A 26,489-nucleotide genomic window follows, 5' to 3' on the forward strand; every position below is an offset into this window, starting at 1 on the left:
CAAAGCCTTCTAGAAACCGGGGCAGGTGGCACAAAAAGCCGGTGCTGTGTTTCATCATTTAAAATGATTGCGTAGCCAGCCAGCTAGCTAGCCAAATCAAACAAACAAACTGATTTGCCACTAGCCCAGTAACTCCATTAGTCAATACCACCAGTCAGATATTTTAACTTGGCAACAGTCAGGAAGTTGTATATTTACATACTTATGTACAGGAGCTCTCAGCTTAGGCTGCTTCACTGATCCATTATAGTGGTTTAAACAGCAGAGAGAGGTGTCCAAGGACTACGGTTAGGGGAAAAAACTAGTGTTGTCAGTCCTGAGCATTCATAGTAAAATAAACAAGGGGATTGTTGAGCCAATTGCTACAGTCCTCACATTTTTTAAAATTTATTTTACCTTTATTTAACTATAAGAACAAATTCTTATTTTCAATGGCGGCCTAGGAACAGTGGGTTAACTGCCTGTTCAGGGCAGAATGACAGATTTGTGCCTTGTCAGCTCGGGGGTTTGAACTTGCAACCTTCCGGTTACTAGTCCAACGCTCTAACCACTAGGCTATAATGACCATGGACCGCTCTAACATGGACAGCTGCTTGCTCCTGGAGACACAGTGTAGACACTTTAGCGAAAGGGGTGTGTGTTTCTTGGTGTGCTGTTCAACTAGTTTGCGTGTGTATGTGCATTATATTTAAACGTTCTACTGTGTCAGTTTGTATATGCATAGATCCACATGCTTAGATGCACAGATCCACAGGTGATAGTGGCGTGTGTGTGTGCATACATACGTGTGCCTTCTATTTAAACAGGTGAATGATTGCCCCCTCCTCCACAGTAACTCCCCCATAAGCAGCCTCCCAGGCAGGCAGGCTGGCGGTGGTGGGCTGAGCCGACATCTGGCCAGCTCAGATAAGACACAGTGCTTGTAAAAGGTCACAGGGGGCTATATTTGGAGTTGAATGGAGAGGTATTGCTCACAATGCTAGGTGTACTTCCAACTGACGTAGGATCAGCTGCCCTTTGCCCAGTTTTAATATGAGAAAAACAACTTCACAGATCCTGGTTATTGAGGTGATTCTAGCTCTAACAGCAGGGGTGATTTATTTGTATTTATTTCACCTTTATTTAACCAGGTAGGCCAGTTGAGACAGGTTCTCATTTACAACTGTGACCTGGCCAAGATAAAGCAAAGCAGTGCAACAAAAACAACAGAGTGGCACAAACAAACGTACAGTCAATAACATAATAGAAAATAAAAATATTAAATCTATGTGCAGTGTGTGCAAATGTAGGGAGGTAGGCAATAAATAGGTAATTAATACTGGAGTGATAGATGTGCAGATGATGATGATGTGCAAGTAGAGATACTGGGGTGCAAAGAGCAAGAGGGTATGTAATAATATGGGGATGAGGTAGTTGGGTGTGCTATTTACAGATTGGCTGTGTACAGGTACAGTGATTGGTAAGCTTCTCTGAAAGCTGATGCTTAAAGTTTGAGAGGGAGATATAAGACTCCAGCTTCAGTGATTTTTGCAATTCGTTCCAGTCTTTGGCAACAGAGTAATTGGGGCGGCAGGTAGCCTAGTAGTTAGATCTTTGGACTAGTAACCGAAAGGTTGCAAGATCAAATCCCAGAGCTGACAAGGTAAAAAAAAAATAATAATAATCTGTTGTTCTGCCCCTGAACAAGGTAGTTAACCCAGTGTTCATTGGCCGTCATTGAAAATAAGAATTTGTTCTTAACTGACTTGCCTAGTTCAATACATTTAAAAAAAAATGTACCTGCTGGAGCGCGAGCTAGGCTTTCCCTAGCAAAGACTTATAGATGACCTGGACGAGAGCATACAGGTTGCAGTGGTGGGTAGTATTATGGGGCTTTGGTGACAAAACGGATGGCACTGTGATAGACTACATCCAGTTTGCTGAGTAGAGTGCTGGGGGCTGTAAGTTGATTAAACAGCAGTATCACAGGTGCACCTTGTGCTGGGGACAATAACAGGCCACTGGGGGGGGCTATTTTGTAAATGACATCACCGAAGTCAAGGATCGGTAGGATAGTCAGTTTTAATAGGGTTTGTTTGGCAGCATGAGTGAAGGAGTCTTTGTTGGGATATAGGAAGCCAATTCTAGATTTAATTTTGGATTGGAGATGCTTAATGTGAGTCTGGAAGGAGAGTTTACAGTCTAACCAGACACCTAGGTATTTGTAGTTGTCCGCATATTCTAGGTCAGAACCGTCCAGAGTAGTGATGTTAGTTAGGAGGGTGTGGGCAGCAATCGGTTGAAGAGCATGCATTTAGTGTTACTAGCGTTTAAGAGCAGTTGGAGGCCACGGAAGTAGGGTTGTATGGCATTCAAGCTTGTTTGGAGGTTTAACACAGTGTCCAAAGAAGGGCCAGAAGTATACAGAATGGTGTCGTCTACGTAGAGGTGGATCAGAGAATCACCAGCAGCAAGAGCGACATCATTGATATATACAGAGAAAAAAGTCGGCCCGAGAATTGAACCCTGTGGCACCCCCATAGCGACTGCCAGAGGTCCGGACAACCGGCCCGCCGATTTGACACACTGAACTCTGTCTGAGAAGTAGTTGGTGAACCAGGCGAGGCAGTCATTTGAGAAGCCAAGGCTATTGAGTCTGCCGATAAGAATGCGGTGATTAACAGAGTCGAAAGCCGTGGCCAGGTCAATGAATATGGCTGCACAGTACTGTCTTTTATCGATGGCGGTTATGATATTGTTTAGGACCTTGTGGCTGAGGTGCACCCATGACCAGCTTGGAAATCAGATTGCATAGTGGAGAAGATACGGTGGGATTCGAAGTGGTTGGTGATCTGTTTAATAACCTTGGCTTTCGAAGATTTTAGAAAGGCAGGGCAGGATGGATAACAGTTTGGGTCTAGAGTGTCTCCCCCTTTGAAGAGGAGGATGACCGCGGCAGCTTTCCAATCTTTGGGGATCTCAGACAATACGAAGAGAGGTTGAACAGGCTAGCAATAGGGGTTGCAACGATTTCGGGTGATCATTTTAGAGAGGGTCCAGATTGCCTAGCCCAGCTGTTTTTTAGGGATCCAGATTTTGCAGCTAGCAGCAATGGTGATTAGAGCATGCTAGCAGCAAGGGTGATTAGAGCATGCTAGCAGCAGGGGTCTGATCACTGTAATTGTTTCTCCTTTCGTGATGCTAATGTTAAACTGTTGCTAATATAGACAAACCCAAAATGTTGGGTTGCTGACTGGTCCGCTGAATACTACTGGGTATACAGACATGAGCCGAATGTATATTTTGATTGAACTATACATTTTGAGGGCTAATTAGTAATAAAGTAGTACTACATTGTGAAATCTACAGCACTTGGTCTGTTTCCCCTTTTTGAAATTGATTAATTGAAAGTATCGTTGTCTGAGGATGGCCTTTGTTTGATATCTGGCAGGAATTTTGCATGCCTAGCATTGCCATGACCTTAGCTTTGCATGTTCAGTAGGGCCACTTCTGGGTTAAAGGGGCCTTGGGGCTAGCATGGAGGTTGCTTTTGGTTGAAATGTGTGTCACTCACTATACCAGTGTATCACTTTATATCAGTGGTCTAAATGTTTAGGTGTTTATTTATGAACCTAGCAGTGATTTTTTTTTTTTTTGTGTGTGTAAAATATAACTTGTCTGCTTTGTGCACTTTCTATTTAGACCTATGTTTTTGTGTGATTTAATATTTGTGTGTGTTTGCCTTCTCAGGGTCAGTTTGGGGTGCAGGAGGAGGAGTTGCTGAGGAGTCTGACCTGTACTCTGTCTGTGATGAGAGGAGAAGCCATCCGCAGGCTGCACAACCAGCAGCAGGCTGAGGGTAAGGAGAAAAACACTCAAGCACTGGTCCGGGATCAACTTTCCCTACCACCATCACCTTAGCCATTACGAAGGAGGGCCTGAGTTAGTATTAACCACCATGGATACTAACGGTTCCATGGTGGTTAATGCTGGGTCCGGTTTCCTCTTTCCCTGGGTCTTTCCATGAAACTGGAGAGCACAATGTTTGTGTAGCTACATACCTGACAATGCTAGAACACAAGTATGAACATGATACGGTTTTGTACAATCAATGTGGTGTGTCTTTAGCACTTATTACTAGTGCCAACCAGGCATGTCCTTGAGGTACTTGGACAGCTTTGAGTTTTCACCCTAATGTTTAAGGCTGGGATTTAGGGAGGGCAAGCTGACCACAACTTCCTCCTAGAGTATTTAAATAAGGCCCATGTTTGGCTGACCAACTAGTGCAAATAGAGACAGCTTTTAGCATCAATGGGAGTGGGAAAAAAGGAGCAAAAGCTCAATATGGAAATGCTATTAATGTTTTCAAGAGAGCTCGACTCCATTAATATGTTGTGTATTTGCAGATGCCAGGGACTCCATCGCCAAAGTGGCTTATGGGAGAGTATTCGGCTGGATCGTAAGTAAAGTTAACGAACTGCTGGCTCCCAACGTTGACTTTGACGTTGAGCTCAGTGAAATAGGTGAGTTTCAAGGGAAACTTTTTAAGGCTTCAAATGTAATAAAATTGCTACACTCTTCATCTGTTTTCTTCATCGCAAGTAGAGATGGTCGATGTCAGATTGACTGTTCAATTTTCTTGTTCTATAATACAGGTATCCTCGACATCTTCGGGTTTGAGAATTTTGCTGTTAACCGTTTTGAGCAGCTCTGCATCAACCTGGCCAATGAACAGCTGCAGTACTTCTTTAACCATGTAAGTGTAAATATCATTGCCACAAGGAAGTAGCCCTGTAATCTAGGGTGTTTCTCTATTTAAGTCCCATAAAATGACAGCCTGTAGGGTTTGTTAACTTGAGACCCAAACATTTAACAGAAACATGTGGCCAGCTTGTCTCTTTATTTAGTATTAGTAGAGGAACAGGAAAATTGTGAAGATAGTCTACAATAGGTTCTGCTTTTTGAAATGGCTATAAATGCATATTCAGTGAAAGGCTTCAGAAAAATGAATTAGGTCCGAAAGTATTCAAACCCCTTGACTTTTTCCACATTTTCTTGTGTTATAGCCTGAATTTAAAATGTATTAAATGTAGATTTTGTGTCACTGATCTACACACAATACCCCATAATGTCAGTGGAATTATATTTGTGATTTAATGGCTGTGATGCGAGACAACTGAGGATGGATCAAAAATGTGTTTACTTCACAATACTAACCTAAAAGAAGTGAGCCTGTAAAGAATACAAATATTCCAAAACATGCCTCCTGTTTGCATTAAAGCACTAAAGTAAAACTACAAAAAAAAGTGTCCAAAAAATGTACTTTATGTCCTGCGTACACAGCCTTATGTTTGGGGCAAATCCAATACAACACATAACTGAGTACCAGTCTCCATATTTTCAAGCATAGTGGTGGCTGCATCATGTTAAGGATATGCTTGCAATCGTTAAGGACAGGGACGTTTTTCAGGATAAAAAATAAACGGAATGGAGCTAAGCACAGGCAAAATACTAGAGGAAAAGCTGGTTGTCTGCTTTCCACCAGACACTGGGAGATGAATTCACCTTTCAGCAGGACAATAACCTAAGGCCAAATGTACACTAGGTTTGCTTACCAAAATGACAGTGAATGTTCCTGTGTGACCACTTGAACATCTATGGCAAGACCTGAAAATGGTTGTCTAGCAATGATCAACAACCAATTTGACAAAGCTTGAAGAATTTTGAAAATAATAATGGGCAAGTGTTGCACAATTCAGGTGTGGAAAGCTCTTAGAGACTTACCCAGAAAGACTCACAGCTGTAATTGCTGCCAAAGCTGCTTCTACAAAGTATTGACTCAGGGGTGTGAATACTTATGTAAATGTCCTATTTCTGTATTTAATTTTTAATACATTTGCAAACATTGAGTTTTGTGTGTAGATGGGTGAGAAAAAAACATTTTATACATTTTCAGTTCAGGCTGTAACGCAACAAACTCTGGAATAATTCGAGGGGTATGCACACTTTCTGAAGACACTGTACATGTGTGATTATGGAGTTAAAGACAGCTTATTTTTACTAGTCATGCTGCTGTAGTTTGGAGCACCATGCTCTAATAGTTAATATTACACAATTTACCTGTTGGGCCTTTTTTCAGAACCATGTGAGCACTGAGTATATTGGTTCAAAAGTATTGTCCACAAGTCCCACAAACAGTATTTGATACAAATGCCACAGGAATAAAAAAAATCCAACAAATGCCCACCAGCCTTTTTGAGTAGATTTCCTGATATACTTGACTTGCACATTGATAAACATGACACCAGATCAGGAAGTGCAGGCTTTACTTTCTCCCTTAGGACTGAAATGTGAGGCCTCATCACCACCAGCCATGAAATCTCCCTTAACCCCTTTTCTTTTTGACATACAAAATGTTTATATGAAAGGGGATCTGTCTTTCTCAAATTGCAGCACATATTCCACTCTGTCATTTGCAGCTTCTGAGTGCTTCGCTGGGTGGGGGTAGAAATCTGCTTATGATTATTTATCATTGTCGGATCACTACACTGCATTATACGCTGAGTGTACAAAACATTAAGAACAATTTCCTAATATTGAGTTGCATCCCCCTTTGCCCTCAGAACAGCCATTCGTTGGTGAATGGACTCTACAAGGTATCAAGCGATCCACAGGGATGCTGGCCCATGTTGACTCCAATGCTTCCCACAGTTGTGTCAAGTTGGCTGGATGTCCTTTGTGTGGTGGACCGTTCTTAATAGACACAGGAAACTGTTGTGCACGAGAAACCCAGCAGCGTACCCTGTTCAAAGGCACTTAAATATGTTGTCTTGCCCATTCACCATCTGAATGGCACACATACACAATCCATGTCTCAAGGCTTAAAAATCATTTTTTGACCTGCCTCCTCCCCTTCATCTACACTGATTTTAAATGGATTTTAAAAAGTTACATCAACAAGGGATCATAGCTTTCAACTGGGTTCATCTGGTCAGTCTATGTCATTGAAAGAGCAGGTGTTCTTAATGTTTTGTGCTGTCATTCTATTGGAGTGGACTACATTATTTACACTGAACAAAAAATATAAACTGCACATGCATCAATTTCAAAATGTTTACTGAGTTAGAGTTCATATAAGGAAATCAGTCAAATGAAACAAATTCATTAGGCCCTAATCTACGGATTTCACATGACTGGGAATAGAGATATGCATCTGTTGGTCACAGATCCCTTAAAAAAAGGTAGGGGCATGAATCAGAAAAACAGTCAGTTTCTGGTGTGACCACCATTTTCCTCATTCAACACAACACATCTCCTTCGCGTAGAGTTGATCAGGCTGTTGATTGTGTCCTGTGGAATGTTGTCTCACTACTCTTCAATGGCGACGTGAAATTGATGGATATTGGCGGAAACTGGAACACGCTGTCGTACGTGTCGATCCAGAGCATCCTCAACATGCTCAATTGGTGACATGTCTGGTGAGTATGCGGGCCATGGAAGACCTGGGACATTATCAGCTTCCAGAAATTGTGACCAAATCCTTGCGACGTGGACATGGGGAGGATGAATGGCACCACAATGGGCCTCAGGTTCTCGTCACAGTATCTCTGTGCAGTCAAATTGCCATCGATAAAATGCAATGGTGTTCATTGTCCGTAGCTTATGCCTGCCCATACCATAACCCCACCACCACCATGGGGCGCTCTGTTCACGATGTTGACATCAGCAAACTGCTGGCCCACATGACGCCCTACATCTGCCATCTGCCCGGTACAGTTGAAACCGGGATTCATCCATGAAGAGCACACTTCTCCAGCATGCCAGTGGCCATCGACGGTAAGCATTTGCTCTCTGAAGTTGGTTACGACACTGAACTGCAGTCAGGTCAAGACCCTGGTGAGATCAATTAGCATGCAGATGAGCTTCACTGAGATGGTTTCTGACAGTTTGTGCAGAAATTATTTGGTTGTGCAAACCCTCAGTTTAATCAGCTGTCTGGGTGGCTGGTCTCAGATGGTAGAGAAATTAACATAATTATTTGGCAACAGCTATGGTGGACATTCCTGCAGTCAGCATGCCAATTTCGCACTCCCTCAACTTGACAAATCTGTGGCATTGTGTTATATGACAAATTGCACATTTTAGTGGCCTTTTATTTTAGAGAGCATAAGGTGCACCTGTGTAATGACCATGCTGTTTAATCAGCATCTTGATATGCCACACATGTCAGGTGAGAAATGCTCACTAACAGGGATATAAACAAATAGAGCAATAGCTTTTTGTGCGTACGGAACATTTCTGGACGTTTTTATTTCGGCTCATGAAACATGGGACCAACACTTTACATGTTGCATTTATATTTTGGTTCAGTGTAATTAAATGCATAAAGCTTCTTATGGCAATTTTGTAACTGAAGGCCACACACAATTGAATGTGCCATCTTCTAATGAAATGATTAGGCAAAGCACTTCTGAAAGAAAGTGTGAATACCTGTTGTAATTTTGTTTTTCGTTCATACGTCTTCGTATGTATTTGTTGTCCTGCAGCACATCTTTCTGATGGAGCAGAATGAATACAAGGAGGAGGGCATCGAGTGGGAATCCATTTCCTTCAAAGACAACAAGCCTATCCTGGTAAAAATATATTTCCTCTCGTTTCTCATCACTTAGTACTCTTTTTCTCTCTCAACCTTTTTTCTGTCCCCCTTTTACACCCTCCCTCTCTCCGTTTCCCTCCCACCTCTCTCAGTAATAACACAGACTGGTTGTTTAAACACAGTGTGAGACTGCCAGACAGACCACAACAAAGTGACCGAGACCCCAGGAAGGGGTTATGCTGACGGGGCAGTGTTCAGTCACATACCAGGAGCTTAATGGGCACTTCTGCTTTTAGCCTGTGGCATCATCATCTGTCTATATGGAAGCCACTGGTTTAATTTGGCCAAGAATAGTGACCCTGTCCAATGCTGAAGGTGTGAGTACAGCCAGTCTGTAAGCTATGGGATAAGATGGACACATTAGTTGTTGTGGGAAGGATTCTAACTCGAGTTAGGATTGGGCCTAGGGCGAATAATGCACAACCTGGATCCACAGCTCCTGTTCTGTGTACCCACTCTAAGTCCTAATGCCTACAGAGCACTATACAACTTTTAGAGCATTTTACAGTGCAGGGGCCATAGTCAATAAAGATCGGGGAACAAGGTTTTCAGGATAGGACTAAAATATATGATCCTTGTACTGTGAGAAGGCATGTTTTAAAGTCATGTAGTTGTGTACCATGTTTCAATCAGTTAACAGTTGGCAAGATTAACTCAAATATGCATTTTCATAGTAAAGAACTGTATTTGTTTAGGTGTTTTTCCTACAACTAATTAATTTGATGTGCTTCTCTCCCGCAGGACCTGTTCCTCACTAAACCCATTGGAATCCTTTCTCTCCTGGACGAGCAGAGTGCCTTTCCCCAGGTACCTAAGTGGTCTCCATACAGTTTTGGGGGGAAATTACCCTCCCCTACATCTTTGTCTTAATGTATATGTATTCATTCTAATTTCTTTTCACTATTTGTGCCCTCAGGCGTCAGACAGAGACTTTGTGGACAAGTTGAACAGTAAATTTAAAAGCAGCCCCCACTATGAGGTGGTCCGGAGTCACAGCCCCCTCTTCACTGTGGTTCACTATGCTGGGAAGGTGAAGTTACATTCATACATTACTTTATAATAATAGTTCATCTAACTGTCCAGTGTTTCCAGTTATCTATTAAATTTGATCTATAATTAATTATGTTAAAAAGCAGCTTTTCTGTGAATGTAATGATGTGGGCGCACACCGGTCTTTAAAAATATTCATGCAAATATTCAAGTAGACCGCTGATTGGCCAACTCATCCTTCTCAGGATTTGTGCTCTGGGCACAAATACGAGTATAGGATGAGTCAACAACATTATTTGGGTATGAGTTAACATAATATTAACTCTTAAAAGTGAGATTTTCACTGGACAGTTACTTGTATAATGCCTAGGAGTTATGTGTGTTTATAACTGCATCTATACTACATCATGACTGCATTATAACTCATTATGAGTGTGGTTATGAAGCATAGCTAATTCTCTCCTTTCTGTGTCCAGGTCCAGTATAATGGACTAGGCTTTCTAGAGAAGAACAGAGACACCATCCCAGCCAGCATCAGAAGCCTCTTCATTAACAGTGTCACGCCCCTACTCAGTCTCCTCTTTGCAGGTACATGAGGGAATCTGAATGTTTCTGTATTCAACAGCTCTGCACTTTGCCAGAAATTACCCATGTTTTTATTACTGCACAATCGCCGATTTATGTATAGTACTAGTCAAAAGTGTGGGCACACCTACTCATTCAAGGGTTTTTATTTATTTGAACTATTTTCTACATTGTAGAATAATAGTGAAGACATCACAACTATGCAATAACACATATATAGTATAGTAACCAAAAAAGTGTTAAACAAATCAAAATATATTTTATATTTGAGATTCTTCATTCTCTCAACCAGCTTCATGAGGTAGTCACCTGGAATGCATTTCAACAAACAGGTGTCCATATTATGTCAAGAACCGCTCAAATAAGCAAAGAGAAATTAGTCCATCATTACTTTAAGACATGAAGGTCAGTCAATCCAGAAAATGTTATGTACTTTGAAAGTTTCTTCAAGTGCAGTCGCAAAAACCATCAAGCGCTATGATGATACTGGCTCTCATGAGGACCGCCACAGGAAAGGAAGACCCAGAGTTACCTCTGCTGCAGAGGAAAAGTTTGTTAGAGTACAAGCCTCAGAAATTGGATCCTAAATAAATGCTTCAGAGTTCAAGTAACAGACTCATCTCAACATCAACTGTTCAGAGGGGACTGCATGAATCAGGCCTTCATGGTCAAATTGCTGCAAAGAAACCACTACTAAAGGACACCAGTAAGAAGAAGAGACTTGCTTGGGCCAAGAAACATGAGCAATGTACAGTAGACCGGTGGAAATCTGTCCTTTGGTCTGATGAGTCCAAATTTGAGATTTGTGGTTCCAAACGCTGTGTCTTTGTGAGATGCAGAGTAGGTGAACGGATGATCTCTACATGTGTGGTTCCCACCGTGAAGCATGGAGGAGGAAGTGTGGGGGTGCTTTGCTGGTTACACTGTCAGTGATTTATTTAGAATTCAAGGCACACTTAACCAGCATGGCTACCACAGCATTCTGCAGCGATATCCCATCGGGTTTGCGCTTAGTGGGACTATCATTTTGTTTTTCAACCGGACAATGACCCAAAACACACCTCCAGGCTGTGTAAGGGCATTTTGACCAACAAGGAGAGTGATGTAGTGCTGCATCAGATGACCTGGCCTCCACAATCACCTGATGTCAACTCAATTTGAGATGAGTTGGACCGCAGAGTAAAGGAAAATCAGCCAACAAGGGCTCAGCATATGTGGGAACTCCTTCAAGTCTCTTGGAAAAGCATTCCTCATAAAGCTGGTTGAGAGAATGCCAAGAGTGTGCAAAGCTGTCAAGGCAAAGGGTGATTACTTTGAAGAATCTCAAATATAAAATATATTTTGATCTGTTTAACACTTTTTTTTTGTTTCAACACGATTCCATATGTGTTTTATTCATAGTTTTGATGTTTTCACTATTATTCTACAATGTAGAAAATAGTCAAAATAAATAAAAACCCTTGAATGAGTAGGTGTCTTTTGACTAGTACTCTATGTTTGTGTACACTGTGAATGTTGATCTGTAGCTATTAAATCAGTTCTGTAAAGATGCGTAACATAGATCAGAGCTGACACAATGACGTGGGCTTGTTTCCAATGTGGATTTGTGGACAAATATACCCCCTGACCTCTTCTTAGAAAATTATGTAGGATTTCAAAAATCAATAAATGGGTACTCTTATCTTAACACAGCAACATAGCATTCAGACTCAGTTTGAGAATTGTTCTAGTTTAAAACATTGATCACTGTCTGTCTGGCATCTCGCATCTAATATTCACTTATGATTCATATTTGATGTCTTTTCAGCCACAATCTCCAGAACAGGCACCTTGATGCCACGCAAAGCCAAGGTAGGCACTGTAGATCATAAAATATTCAGAAGTCCAGTTTGAGAAAAATTCACCAAAGGTAACAGAATATGATATACAGTAGATTCTGTAGAATTAATTACTTTTGGTTCCAAACAGCCAGGGTCATATTTGGACCTTTCTTACAGTGCAAAAGTCAGAGCCAGAATGTGAGTTTAAATTATTAAACATATTTTTTTCTTTTAGCTCATGCAAAAGGCAGATGACAACTTTAACTCAACTAGGAAACAGTCGGTCGGGGCCCAGTTTAAGGTAAGGCGGACGTCGACTTTGTTACACATCTCGATTTATACATTTCCTATTTCTGAGTGGTATATTTCAAAATGATGTATGAACAATAATGAAAACCCCTGTAAATATGCCTACCTATAGACTGAACTGCTGTAAAATATAAATATGCACATATAATGGTTAGTGTGTCATACCTTCAGCACTCTCTGGCTGTGCTGATGGAGAAGATGTTTGTTGCCAGTCCTCACTTTGTCCGCTGCATCAAACCTAACGGCAGCAAGCTTCCTGATCAGGTGGACAACAAAATAGTCATGGACCAGGTGAGAACCAATATTTAATATGTTATTTTAGATGTACTGGAGGCATGTCTATCTTACATTGGCGATGAAGGTAGCAGCCTTCATCAGTAGCAGCATTTCCTTTAGATTATTTCCTATGCTGGATGCACAAGCCTGAAATAACACCAGTCGTTTTGTGCATTTACAGTTTGACCCCTTTTTTCAGGATAACCAATGCTTTCAAAAGCTAAGGAAATGGTACATTACAAAATGTACACTACCGTTAAAAAGTTTGGGGCCACTTAGAAATGTTCTTATTTTTGAAAGAAAAGCACATTTTCTGTCCGTGAAAATAAAATGGATCATACAGTGTAGACATTGTTAATGTTGTAAATGACTGTTGTAGCTGGAAACGGCAGAATTTCTTTGTAATATCTACATTGTAGAGTTGCAAAGAAAAAGACATATCTCAGACTGGCCAATAAAATATTGAGATGGGCAAAAAACTGGGACATGCTTAACACCCCGGCCATCCTACAATCCAAGCTTGATGCCCTCAATCTCACACAAATTATCAATGAACCTTCCAGGTACAACTCCAAATTCGTAAACACGGGCACCCTCATAGATGTCATCCTAACTAACTCGCCCTCCAAACACACCTCTGCTGTTTTCAATCTCAGCGATTACTGCCTCATTGCCTGCATCCGTAATTGGTCTGCGACCAAACGACCACCCCTCATCACTGTCAAACGCTCCCTGAAACACTTCTGCGAGCAGGCCTTTCTAATCGATCTGGTTGGGGTATCCTGGAATGACATTGACCTCATCCCGTCAGTAGATGATGCCTGGCTATTCTTTTAAAAGTGCCTTCCTAACCATCTTAAATAAACATGCCCCATTCAAAAAATGTAGAACTAGGAATAGATAAAGTCCTTGGTTCACTCCAGACCTGTCTGCCCTTGACCAGCACAAAAACATCTTGTGGCGTTCTGCATTAGCATCGAATAGCCCCCGTGATATGCACCTTTTCAGGGAAGTTAGGAACAAATATACACAGGCAGTTAGGAAAGCTAAGGCTAGCTTTTTCAAACAGAAATGTGCATCCTGTAGTAGTAACTCAAAAAGGTTCTGGGACACTGTAAAGTCCATGGAGAAAAAGAGCACCTCCTCCCAGCTGCCCACTGCTCTGAGGCTAGGAAACACTGTCACCACCGATAAATCCACTATAATTGAGAATTTCAATAAGAATTTCTCTACGGCTGGCCATGCTTTCCACCTGGCTACCCTTACCCCAGTCAACTGCACGGCACCCTCCACAGCACACCCCCAAAGCCCCCACCATTTCTCCTTTACCCAAATCCAGATAGCTGATGTTCTGAAAGAGCTGCAAAATCTGGACCCCTACAAATCTGCCGGGCTAGACAATCTGGACCCTCTCTTTCTAAAATTATCTACCAAAATTGTTGCAACCCCTATTACTAGCCTGTTCAACCTCTCTTTCGTATCGTCTGAGATTCCCAAAGATTGGAAAGCTCCCGCGTTCATCCCCCTCTTCAAAGGGGGTGACACTCTAGACATAAACTGCTACAGACCTATATCTATCCTACCCTGTCTTTCTAAGGTCTTCGAAAGCCAAGTTAACAAACAGATCACCGACCATTTCGAATCCCACCGTACCTTCTCCGCTATGCAATTTGGTTTCAGAGCTGGTCATGGGTGCACATCAGCCACGCTCAAGGTCCTAAACGGCATCATAACCTCCATCGATAAGAGACATTACTGTGCAGCCGTATTCATCGACCTGGCCAAGGCTTTCAACTCTGTCAATCACCACATTCTTATTGGCAGACTCGACAGCCTTGGTTTCTCAAATGATTGCCTCGCCTGGTTTACCAACTACTTCTCTGATAGAGTTCAGTGTGTCAAATTGGAGGGCCTGTTGTCCGGACCTCTGGCAGTTGCTATGGGGGTGCCACAGGGTTTAATCCTTGGGCTGACTCTCTTCTCTGTATACATCAATGATGTTACTCTTGCTGCTGGTGATTCTCTGGTACACCTCTACGCAGACGACACCATTCTGTATACTTCTGGCCCCTCTTTGGACACTGTGTTAACTAACCTCCAGACGAGCTTCAATGCCATACAACTCTCCATCCGTGGCCTCCAACTGCTCTTAAATGCAAGTACAACTAAATGCATGCTCTTCAACCGATCACTGCCAGCACCTGCGCGCCCGTCCAGCATCACTACTCTGGACGGCTCTGACTTAGAATACGTGGACAACTACAAATACCTAGGTGTCTGGTTAGACTGTAAACTCTCCTTCCAGACTCGCATTAAGCATCTCCAATCCAAAATTAAATCTAGAATTGGCTTCCTATATCGCAACAAAGCATCCTTCATTCATGCTACCAAACATACCCTATTAAAACTGACCATCTTACCGATCCTCGACTTCGGTGATGTAATCTATAAAATAGCCTCCAACACTACTCAACAAAGTGGATGCAGTCTATCACAGTGCCATCTATTTTGTCACCAAAGCCCCATACACTACCCACCATTGCGACCTGTACGCTCTCGTTGGTTGGCCCTCGCTTCATACTCGTCGCCAAACCCACTGGCTACAGGTTATCTTACCTCATTTGCACTCACTGTGTATAGACTTTTTGTTTTCTTTTGTTCTGCTATATTATTGACTGTTGTATTTATTCCATGTGTAACTCTGTGTTGTTGTGTGTGTCGAATTGCTATGGTTTATCTTGGCCAGGTTTCAGTTGCAAATGAGAACTTGTTCTCAACTAGCCTACCTGGTTAAATAAAGGTGAAATATATATATTTTTTAAAGAACACAGACACTGGAAAGATGAACTCTGTTTAGAAGGCCAGCATCCCGGAGTTAATGAAGCTGCAAGTTAAGGACACACTAATAGACACACTAATGTACTTGTCCTTTTGCTCAGTTGTGCACCGGGGCCTCCCACTCTTTCTATTCTGGTTAGATCCAGTTTGCGCTGTTCTGTGAATCTGTGAAGGGATTGGTACACAGCGTTGTACGAGACCTTCAGTTTCTTGGCAATTTCTCGCATTGAATAGCCTTCATTTCTCAGAACAAGAAGAGACTGACGAGTTTCAGAAGAAAGTTCTTTGTTCCTGGCCATTTTGAGCCTGTCATCGAACCTACAAATGCTGATGCTCCAGATACTCAACTAGTCTAAAGAAGGACAGTTTTATTGCTTCTTTAATCAGGAAAACAGTTTTCAGCTGTGCTAACATAATTGCAAAAGGGTTTTCTAATGATCAATTAGCCTTTTTAAAATGATCAACTTGGATTAGCTAACACAACGTGCCATTGGAACACAGGAGTGATGGTTGCTGATAATGGGCCTCTGTACGCCTATGTAGATATTCCATAAAAATCAGCCATTTCCAGCTACAATAGTCATTTACAACATTAACAGTGTCTACACTGTGTTTCTGATCAATTTGATGTTATTTTAATGGATAAAAAATGTGCTTTTCTTTCAAAACCAGGACATTTCTCAGTGAACCCAAACTTTTGAACGGTAGTGTATGTGAACTGCACAGTTTAATGCGAAAAGTTTTATAAACACAGTATCGGTCTATATTGTGGTTTGGGCCAACTCCAGAGAGGGTTGTGTTCAGTACACATGAAATGGAAGAAAATGGACTGAAACTATCTGAACTTGACCAATAAGAAACACTTTGCAAAGCGTTTTGCTTCAGTGTGCCCTAATGAACAAGACCCAGTCCCCAGTATGGTAATCAGTGGTTAGCTAAGCGGCAGCATCTAGGCACTAGGCTAGTGTGTCAGTGTCTGACTGATGGGTGGTGTGTTAATAGGATGTGGATTTGGCCCCAGGGGAGGGTTAGTATAGCCCTGATGAAACAATGAAGCTGGTCAATACCCTGCCATCAGTGAACACTGCTGTCTAATCTGACAGCAGGCTTCTTTCTTCCCTCCCTCTCTCATCTATAATCAATGCTTTTTAATGTGATTGTCTAGGCCTGAACTGATATAACAGTACAATGCAGTGTTGGCGGTTGGGTAGACAATGGTTTAACTGAAACAATGGTTAATAACTGTGACATTTGTGGTGGGTAGTCTGTGTTAAAGCTGATTTAACTTCTTATTCATTACATATGTATGTGGTTATAATGGCATGATGTTTACAATGTTCATCATTGAACTCTCTGCTGTAGCTCTATTGCCCTCCATACGCAAGTCTAGGTTAAGACTATGTTAAATCGTTTTTTTTTTTTAAACCATCCCTCCCCCTCATCACCATCATAACGGTGCTTTATGTTACATCGCCACCTGCTGTTCAGCTTTGACATTGCATTTAGTTGTTGAAGTAAGTCCTGTAGGTCTCTGATATGGGCATCAATTACACCTGATTCTGCTTGGGGTATGTGGAACATACACTGCTCAAAAAAATAAAGGAAACACTTAAACAACACAATGTAACTCCAAGTCAATCACACTTCTGTGAAATCAAACTGTCCACTTAAGAAGCAACACTGATTGACAATAAATTTCAAATGCTGTTGTGCAAATGGAATAGACAACAGGTGGAAATTATAGGCAATTAGCAAGACACCCCCAATAAAGGAGTGGTTCTGCAGGTGGTGACCACAGACCACTTCTCAGTTCCTATGCTTCCTGGCTAATGTTTTGGTCACTTTTGAATGCTGGCGGTGCTTTCACTCTAGTGGTAGCATGAGACGGAGTCTACAACCCACACAAGTGGCTCAGGTAGTGCAGCTCATCCAGGATGGCACATCAATGCGAGATGTGGCAAGCAGGTTTGCTGTGTCTGTCAGCGTAGTGTCCAGAGCATGGAGGCGCTACCAGGAGACAGGCCAGTACATCAGGAGACGTGGAGGAGGCCGTAGGAGGGCAACAACCCAGCAGCAGGACCGCTTCCTCCGCCTTTGTGCAAGGAGGAGCAGGAGGAGCAATGCCAGAGCCCTGCAAAATGACCTCCAGCAGGCCACAAATGTGCATGTGTCTGCTCAAACGGTCAGAAACAGACTCCATGAGGGTGGTATGAGGGCCCGACAAATTCGCCACTGGCGCCCTGTGCTCTTCACAGATGAAAGCAGGTTCACACTGAGCACATGTGACAGACGTGACAGAGTCTGGAGACGCCGTGGAGAACGTTCTGCTGCCTGCAACATCCTCCAGCATGACCGGTTTGGCGGTGGGTCAGTCATGGTGTGGGGTGGCATTTCTTTGGGGGGCCGCACAGCCCTCCATGTGCTCGCCAGAGGTAGCCTGACTGCCATTAGGTACCGAGATGAGATCCTCAGACCCCTTGTGAGACCATATGCTGGTGCGGTTGGCCCTGGGTTCCTCCTAATGAAGACAATGCTAGACCTCATGTGGTTGGAGTGTGTCAGCAGTTCCTGCAAGAGGAAGGCACTGGTGCTATGGACTGGCCCACCCGTTCCCCAGACTTGAATCCAATTGAGCACATCTGGGACATCATGTCTCGCTCCATCCACCACAGACTGTCCAGGAGTTGGCGGATGCTTTAGTCCAGGTCTGGGAGGAGATCCCTCAGGAGACCATCCGCCACCTCATCAGGAGCATGCCCAGGCGTTGTAGGGAGGTCATACAGGCACGTGGAGGCCACACACACTACTGAGCCTCATTTTGACTTGTTTTAAGGACTTTACATCAAAGTTGGATCATCTGTAGTGTGGTTTTCCACTTTAATTTTGAGTGTGACTCCAAATCCAGACCTCCATGGGTTGATAAATTTGATTTCCATTGATACATTTTGTGATTTTGTTGTCAGCACATTCAACTATGTAAAGAAAAAAGTATTTAATAAGAATATTTAATTCATTCAGATCTAGGATGTGTTATTTTAGTGTTCCCTTTATTGTTTTGAGCAGTGTATTTTATATGATAACAAAGGATAATTCAAATGTTTCCAGCTAAGATACAACGGCCTGCTAGAAACCATCAGGATACGAAGAGATGGCTTCTCCTGGCGACCGTCGTTCAAGGAATTTGCTCAGAGGTGTGTGTGTGTGTGTGTGTGTGTGCATTAATTGTAACATGGCTACTGCAATCTTGGCCAACACAATAAATTGGATGAATGATATTGCTGTGCACTGTAGTTTTATTTTCAGCACACCGTGTCTCCCCTCTTCAGGTTCAACATTCTGCTGATCAAGCCAGATTTACCACTAACCAAGGAAAGGTATGTATTTATTATTATTTATGTTTTACCTTTTATTTAACTAGGCAAGTCAGTTAAGAACAAATTCTTATTTTCAATGATGGCCTATATGTAAAGACACTTGCACCCGTTCCTGCAATTATAAAAAGATGCCATACACCATGTTAGGTGATTTCGTAGACATTTGTCCATCTTATTAAATGTAACCTGTGTCGTTGGTGTCTTTTTCAGCTGCATGTCCATCCTCAACACTACTGAGATACATGGCTGGAAGTGTGGGTAAGGCTTCATTAGTTGCTCTTGTTGTGTTCAATGAATTGGTTTAGAAAATGATTTGCCACAATCAGTCTGAGAAGACTAACTTACTTACTGCTGACTCTTCCTGTAACAAATCTTTCATAACTTCATCCAAGCATGTCATTCGGGCTGTATTCCAATCAGATTATTCAGGTTTTTATGCTGGAAGGAACAAGTCAGTGAATAGTTGATCTAGATTTCAGTTTCAATATATTTGGATCGCTGCCTCCATTGAGACATGGGAACACTCATCACTAATAATTCTCCCAGGTTCCAACTCGCCTAGTCCAAAATGCGGTCTTATAAAACTGTCAACTGAGAATCAGTCTGTCAAAAACAGCTCATTCTTCAGTTAACAGCTGTGTTGTTTTTGGCTTGTGAGGACAGCTCAGGGTTTATATTGAGTAAAGATCTTTATCTCAATTGCACTCTTTCACCCCTCTCGGTCCCCGCTCTTGGTTTCTCCTGCTGTGTGGCTCTTTAGAAATGTCAAAAATTACACTACATGACCAAAGGTATGTAGACAGACACCGGCTCTTTGAACATCTCATTCCAAAATCATGGGCATTAATATGGGGTTGGTCCCCCCTTTACTGCAATTACAGCCTCCACTCTTCTGGGAAGGCTTTCCACTAGATGTTGGAACATTGCTGTGGGTACTTGCTTCCATTCAGCCACGAGCATTAGTGAGGTCAGGCACTGATTTTGGGCGAATAGGCCTGGCTCGCAGTCGGTGTTCTAATTCATCCCAAAGGTGTTCGATGGGGTTGAGGTCAGGGCTGTGTGCAGGCCAGTCAAGTTCTTCCGCTCTGATCTCGACAAACCTTTTCTGTATGGACCTCGCTTTGTGCACGGTAGCATTGTCATGCTGTAACAGGAAAGGGCCTTCCCTAAACTGAAGCACAGAATCGTCCACAATGTGTATGTTGTAGCGTTAAGATTTCCCTTCACTGGAACTAGCCCAAATCATGGAAAAACAGACCCAGACCGTTATTCCTCCTCCGCCAAACTTTACAGTTGGCACTATGCATTGGTGCAGGTACCGTTCTCCTGGCATCCGCCAAATTGATTCGTCCATCGAACTGCCAGATGGTGAAGAGTGATTCATCACTACAGAGAACTCGTTTCCACTGCTCCAGAGTCCATTGGCAGCAAGCTTTACACCACTCCAGTCAACGTTTGGCATTGTGCATGGTGATTAGGCTTGTGTTCGGCTGCTCGGCCGTGGAAACCCATTTCATGAAGCTCCGTACAAACAGATCTTGTGCTGACATTGCTTCCAGAGGCAGTTTGGAACTCGGTAGTGAGTGTTGCAACCGAGGACAGATGACAGATGAGCTGTTGTTGCTCCTAGACATTTCCACTTCACAATAACAGCAATTTTACAGTTGATAGGGACAGCTCTAGCAGGGCAAAAATTTGACAAACTGACAATCCTGTGACGGAGCCACGTTAAAATTCACTGAGCTCTTCAGTAAGGCCATTCTACAGCCAATGTTTGTTTTGTCTATGGAGATTGCATGGCTGTGTGCTCGACATTATACACCTGTCAGCAACAGGTGTGGCAGAAATATCCGAAACCACTAATTTGAAGGGGTGTCCAAGTACTTTTGTAAATATAGTGTATAAATATGGCTTAATGACAGTACTGAAGTTGATTGGAAATCTTTCTCTAATTTTCTCTCTGATTTAACAGTGCTTTATGCAACAATTCCCCGTGCAAATAGTGCTCAATATCTATAAACATTGTTTTAACTGTCTCCCTCTTTTTGTGGCAGCTCGTCTCGTATGTTCTTTAAGTATTGGCACCAGGAGGAGTTGGCCAGGCTGTTAGAGAGACTTGGCAAGGCAGCACTTGTCATCCAGAAAGGTAAGGGCCACAAACATAATCTCTCAAATGTCTGTCAAAGTAATTTAATTGCCATCTGTGAGATGTTGCTGCTTTTGAACTCAGGCCTGAGGGTAAAAACCCTTTTCAGGTCTGTAGACTAGGTTATAAACATTGAAATAAATCATGATGGGACATGATTAAACAAACATTACCATCAGCAAGATGCATGCAGTTTTAAGGGCTACCTTCAGTCTTTGCGTTGCGACCCCACTGCAAGATAGATGATGATTTCTCTGGCATACTGTCTGGTATCTTGATTTCATGGCCTGTGCTTACTGTAGCATCATTTTGCATCGTAATGTGGTCCTTTATCACAAATACCATTCATTAATGTTTCTCTCCTCCCTACTTCTCTCTCCTTTCTATGTCTCTTGTCACTGCATCTCTCTCTCTCTTCACATTCTCACTGTTGCTGTGTGTTGCAGACTACCGTTCACTGCGCTGCAGGAGGAAGTACCTGTCCTTGCTGGTGGAAGTGCACAGACAGAGGCAGGCCCAGAGAGAGAGGGCAGAGAGAGAAGCCAGGGAGGAGGAGGAGGAGGAGAAGAGGAGGGAGCAGGAGCTGGAGGAGGAGATGAGGAGGCGACTGGACATGGAGCAGGAGAACAAGAGTAAGGAAGCAGAATATCTCTCTCTCCCTCTCTTACTCACCTACAGTGCATTCGGAAAGTATTCAGACCTCTTCCCCTTTTCCACTTTTTGTTCTGTTACAGCCTTATTCTAAAATGTATTTAAAAAATGTTTTTAGAAATATGAGCAAATTTATAAAACAAATTGAAAACAGAAATACCTTATTTACATAAGTATTCAGACCCTTTGCTATGAGACTCCAAATTTAGCTCGGGTGCATCCTGTTTCCATTGATCATCCTTGAGATGTTTTTACAACTTGATTGGAGTCCACCTGTGGTAAATTCAATTGATTGGACATGATTTGGAAAGACACACACCTGTCTATATAAGGTCCCACAGTTGACAGTGCATGTCAGAGCAAAAACCAAGCCATGCGGTCGACGGAAATATCCGTATAGCTCCGACACAAGAACACCATGGCCTCCATCATTCTTAATTGGAAGACATTTGGAACCACCAATACTCTTCCTAGAGCTGGCCACCCAGCCAAACTGAGTAATCGGTAGAAAAGGGCCTTGGTCAGGGAGGTGACCAAGAACTCGATGGTCACTCTGACATAGCTCCAGAGTTCCTCTGTGGAGATGGGTGAACCTTTGAGAAGAACAACCATCTCTCCAACACTCCACCAATCAGGCCTTTATGGTAGAGTGGTCAGACAGAAGCCACTCCTCAGTAAAAGGCACATGATAGCCTGCTTGGCGTTTGCCAAAAGATTGATGAAGAGAAAAAAATAACTATTTCATTAATTTTAGAATAAGGCTGAAATATGTAAAAAGTCAAGGGGTCTGAATACTTTATGAATGCACTGTATCTCCTTTACTGACATTCACCTACTTGTTCTGTTTCTCCCTAACGCTGTTCTAATTTTGTTCTTTACCTCCACCCTTCTACAAACTCTCTCTCTACCCCTCTGTGTACGTTGACAAACACATTTCAGTCTGACTTAGATCAATAATTCTGCATTCAAGAATGTGTAATGATCCTTGTCACCCATTGTATGAATACACTGAGTGTACAGAACATTAAGAACATTGTCCTAATATTAAGTTACACCCCCCTTTTGCCCTCAGAACAGCCTCAATTCATCAGGGGTGTCGAAAGTGTTCCACAGGGATGCTGGCCCATGTTGACTCAAATGCTTCCCAAGGTTGTATCAAGTCCTGTGGGTGGTGGACCATTCTTGATACACATGGGAAACTGTTATGCGTGAAAACACAGCAACATTGCAGTTCTTGACACAAACCAGTCTGCCTGCCACCTACCATACCCCGTTCAAAGGCACTTAAATCTTTTGTCTTGCCCATTCACCCTCTGAATGGCACACGTACACAATCCATGTCTCAAGGCTTAAAGATCCTCCTTTAACCTGTCTCCTCCCCTTCATCTACACTGATTAAAGTAAATTTAAAAAGTGACATCAATAAGGGATCATAGTGTTTACCTGGATTCACCTGGTCAGTCGATGGCATTGAAAGAGCAGGTGTTCTTAATGTTTTGTACAGCCAGTGTAGCTTTGAGTGCTGTGTTAACCGGGTTGTGTGTGTGTGTATCAGGGCCATTCTCTCCACCTGTGCCCCTACCCAGGAAAAAGAAGCCACAGCCCCAGCCTCGCTCTATCCTGCCCACTGCTACCCACCTGGCTCCTGTCCCACGGCCCCGCAGCAAACAGTTTGAGGTGAGCCATACTCAAGAGTCTACACTGGTAACCTTGATTTTAATTGAGAACTGTAAGAAGTAATTTGCAGGAAGTAATCTCATGTTGAGCCTCTCTGTTTTAAATATCTCTGGTGCTAGCCAGCACTGGCTAGCCCACAGACAGCATGTTGGTGGGAACCATGCTATTGACTGATCTTGTACCCTTTGGCAATCGATGTCCCACTCTATACCCTGACATCCACTCGCAGTCTTTGATGACTAAATTTGACCCTAAACTGAGCCTTAAACGACCCTACGATTTATGGTTCCCTCTGTCTCTCCCAGGCCACTCCCTTTGACAACCTGGAGGTGCATATTGAACTGGCTGAGCTGGTGGGCCAGGTAGGGGGAGAGGAGCGAGCTAGGGAGAGGAGCAAGAAGAGGAAGAACACCATCCGCTGGTTCAAGGAGACGCAGGCCCGCAAGGTGGTCCACAATGGAGCCTTCCCCTGCTGGTTCCATGGCATGATTACACGCAGGTCAGTAAGAGAGGATGTCAAATGCACATGTATGCAAATTCTCATTCAGATTTCATTGTGGTTTTAACAAGTCTCTCTGTGTATGTCTCCTCTACAGACAAGCAGAGGATTTGATGACGGACAAGCCTGTGGGCTGTTTTCTGATTCGTGTGGGACAGAGCCGGGAGGGCTACACACTAACATATAAGTAAGACTGAGGATGACAAACTGGATTTAAACACAGATTCATCCACCAAAGACACATGAGACATTAAACCCCTAACCTCCCGTTTGGACCTCATCCTTTGTGACCTATGTGTACCCTTTACCCTCTGACCTTGGCCTCTCCGTCTATCCACTGTCAGGGGGGCGAACCGCTGCAGGCACTTTATGATTGAGATGCAGTCCAACGGGAAGTATGTGATCCTGGGGGAGGATAAAGCCCACCCCTCCCTGCCTGATCTGGTGCAACACCACAGCCAGGTGGGCATCAAGCCCTTCAACGAGCTGCTCAGCATGCCCTGTGGACAGGTCAGCATCGGGTCAAACCCCTTTTTAGGGTCTGGCTCCTGTCAAATACTGTCTTGAATATACCCGCAGTTGAACAGGGTCTGCCAGGACCTGTATGCAATATTGAACAGTAACAATGCATCATCAAACATTTATGCATTTTATGTCGTCTGGGAAGAGCCATAAGCTGTTCAGAAAGCTTATAGCAAGTATTTTACAATCTACATGCATGGACTGTTCCAGATTTAATGTAAGCAAATTTGAATCTGCTGTTTCAGACATGTGACCAGAACACAGACTACGAGGACTTGAAGGGCCTGGACCTCCTGGCTACAGCCAACCACGGGAGCCCCAAGTCTGGGGAGGAGGGTGAGTCGACCCCCGACCCTGTCCACCTGGAGCTCCAGCGGCTCTTCCTGCCCCCGGGGCAGGGCCCCAGCCTGGAGTCCCAGAGACCACCTGTCCTCAGGCGGATATCTGACCGAAGACACCGGGCTGTGGCTGGAGGAGGTGAGGCCCGTGGAGGGAGGAGAGGGGAGAGAGGAGAGGGGGAAGAAGAGGAGGACGAGACTGACCACAAGAGCAGGTCATTCCCCCGGTTGTATCCTTCCATCCGATTGGCTATGAGGGAGATCCAACAGGTGAGAGGCAATGATAAGGAGAGGGAAGAGGGAGAAAGGATGGATAAATGGAGGGAGCGAGAGATGTAGAGGCAGACTTTAATGTGTGATTGGACACATGGTGTTGAGTTGAATGGCCTATGTATTAATGCTGGATCCAGGTTATCATTGTTTATCAATGAAATTACACACCTTGAAATGTCAGTCTATAGAACTGATTGGGTACATTTTGGTCTATTGCTAGAACTGGTGTAGGTACATCTGCGTATAGATAGCAGTCATTATATGGTGTTGTTGAACCATTAAAGGGCATCTGCACTTCCTGATTTGACCTTGTTTTTCATCCATGCTCATTAAGAAATGCCAGTGGCCATGGCTGGAGGCAAATAAGAGTTGTCTTGGCGGGTGTGGTTTGATGTGGGTGTTTCTGCCATTCAATCACAACAGAAGGACCGTAGCTAACCAGTTTGAGTTGAAACATTATTGAAAGCAAGCTGGCAACATGCATCAAACATGTCATCAGGTTTGCATGATTATGAGCTAGCTAGCTAACAGGGAGCAAACCTGTCTTCAGGTACAATGTGAGCTATGCATATCTTCCTCTCTAATTTGTATTTATTTTATTTAATCTTTATTTAACTTGTGCACCACCCTATGGGACTCCCAATCACGTCCAGATGTGATAAAGCCTGGATTCGAACCAGGTACTATAGTGACGCCTCTTGCACTGAGATGCAGTGCCTTAGACCGCTGCACCACTCGGGAGCCCTAATAAGGCTGATGGAGCAGTTCAGAATGCTCCATCGTTCACATTTTAGGCGCAGCAATGTGCACACGGCAGTAGACCTGCGCGCAAATGTTCCAAAATTAAATTTGCGGAAAAATACCGTTCTAAAATGCACACCACTCATGCAGCGGTTTCATGGACAGAGATGGAAATGTAGAAAGAGGGGAGATCTAAAGATGCAACAACCATCATGGGTTGCTAATATAACTAGGATAATGTCTTTGACTGATAGACAATGAAAGAAAGTTGAAAGAAAACCAATAGAACAGGAACTAATTTATAAAATAAATGTCTCCACATTTCTATGGTGCATTTTGGCTATAGGCTTCTTTGTAGCAAGGTAAGACATGCCTCATATTATGAAGTAAAACGTCCAGGTTTCTCATTTTAATTAATAAGAGGGCGCCTTTCCTTTGGTCGGCGGGCCGTTTGGGGAAATTTTGGCAAAGTTAGAGTATAGCCACTTCTCCAGGCGCCACTACACCACTGCTACTTACCAACAACACACCAGTCTCAGGTTTGATTGTTTGACAGCCCATATCCATATCCTGGCAATCTGTCCAGGTTTGTTGAATAACTTTATGGAATGCCATTTTCACTAGAGTAGCTACTTCCCAAGAAAGGGCAAGTACTAACCACCCGTCTTGTCTGGGGAAGAGGTACCAGTCGGCAAGTTTGTTTTGAGTGACCCGGTGCCCCATGTGGTCAGGGTGTACTGATTTTTGACCATTCTATTGGTCCTCCTAAGGAGATGTCTCCGCCTGCCCAGGGTACCGTGCCATGCAAAGCGACG

At 43.2% G+C, this 26,489-nt stretch overlaps 1 protein-coding gene across 4 annotated transcripts in view; it reads left to right on the plus strand.

The window, feature by feature from the left end:
* Window positions 1-26,489, plus strand: part of LOC139408653 (myosin-IIIb-like) — a 53,123-nt gene that overhangs the window by 22,907 nt on the left and 3,727 nt on the right. For 2 of the 4 annotated variants that reach the window (XR_011634311.1, XM_071152822.1), the window contains exons 9-28: window positions 3,730-3,838; window positions 4,386-4,502; window positions 4,635-4,735; window positions 8,526-8,612; window positions 9,377-9,442; window positions 9,552-9,665; window positions 10,102-10,213; window positions 12,018-12,061; window positions 12,266-12,331; window positions 12,511-12,630; window positions 18,559-18,644; window positions 18,780-18,827; window positions 19,038-19,085; window positions 20,882-20,973; window positions 21,420-21,605; window positions 23,180-23,301; window positions 23,607-23,800; window positions 23,898-23,987; window positions 24,145-24,310; window positions 24,568-24,930. Coding sequence is in view for 2 of the 4 variants with exons in the window: in XM_071152822.1 (XP_071008923.1) it covers window positions 3,730-3,838; window positions 4,386-4,502; window positions 4,635-4,735; window positions 8,526-8,612; window positions 9,377-9,442; window positions 9,552-9,665; window positions 10,102-10,213; window positions 12,018-12,061; window positions 12,266-12,331; window positions 12,511-12,630; window positions 18,559-18,644; window positions 18,780-18,827; window positions 19,038-19,085; window positions 20,882-20,973; window positions 21,420-21,605; window positions 23,180-23,301; window positions 23,607-23,800; window positions 23,898-23,987; window positions 24,145-24,310; window positions 24,568-24,930 (2,331 nt within the window). In the remaining 2 variants the exon portion in view is untranslated. Of the gene's footprint in view, window positions 1-3,729; window positions 3,839-4,385; window positions 4,736-8,525; window positions 8,613-9,376; window positions 9,443-9,551; window positions 9,666-10,101; window positions 10,214-12,017; window positions 12,062-12,265; window positions 12,332-12,510; window positions 12,631-18,558; window positions 18,645-18,779; window positions 18,828-19,037; window positions 19,086-20,881; window positions 20,974-21,419; window positions 21,606-23,179; window positions 23,302-23,606; window positions 23,801-23,897; window positions 23,988-24,144; window positions 24,311-24,567; window positions 25,113-26,489 lie in introns of those variants that run through there. The other 2 variants (XR_011634310.1, XM_071152821.1) reach the window with 2 other exon arrangements.

This window comes from Oncorhynchus clarkii, chromosome 5, assembly GCF_045791955.1.
Source record: "Oncorhynchus clarkii lewisi isolate Uvic-CL-2024 chromosome 5, UVic_Ocla_1.0, whole genome shotgun sequence".
NCBI classification, from domain to species: domain Eukaryota; kingdom Metazoa; phylum Chordata; class Actinopteri; order Salmoniformes; family Salmonidae; genus Oncorhynchus; species Oncorhynchus clarkii.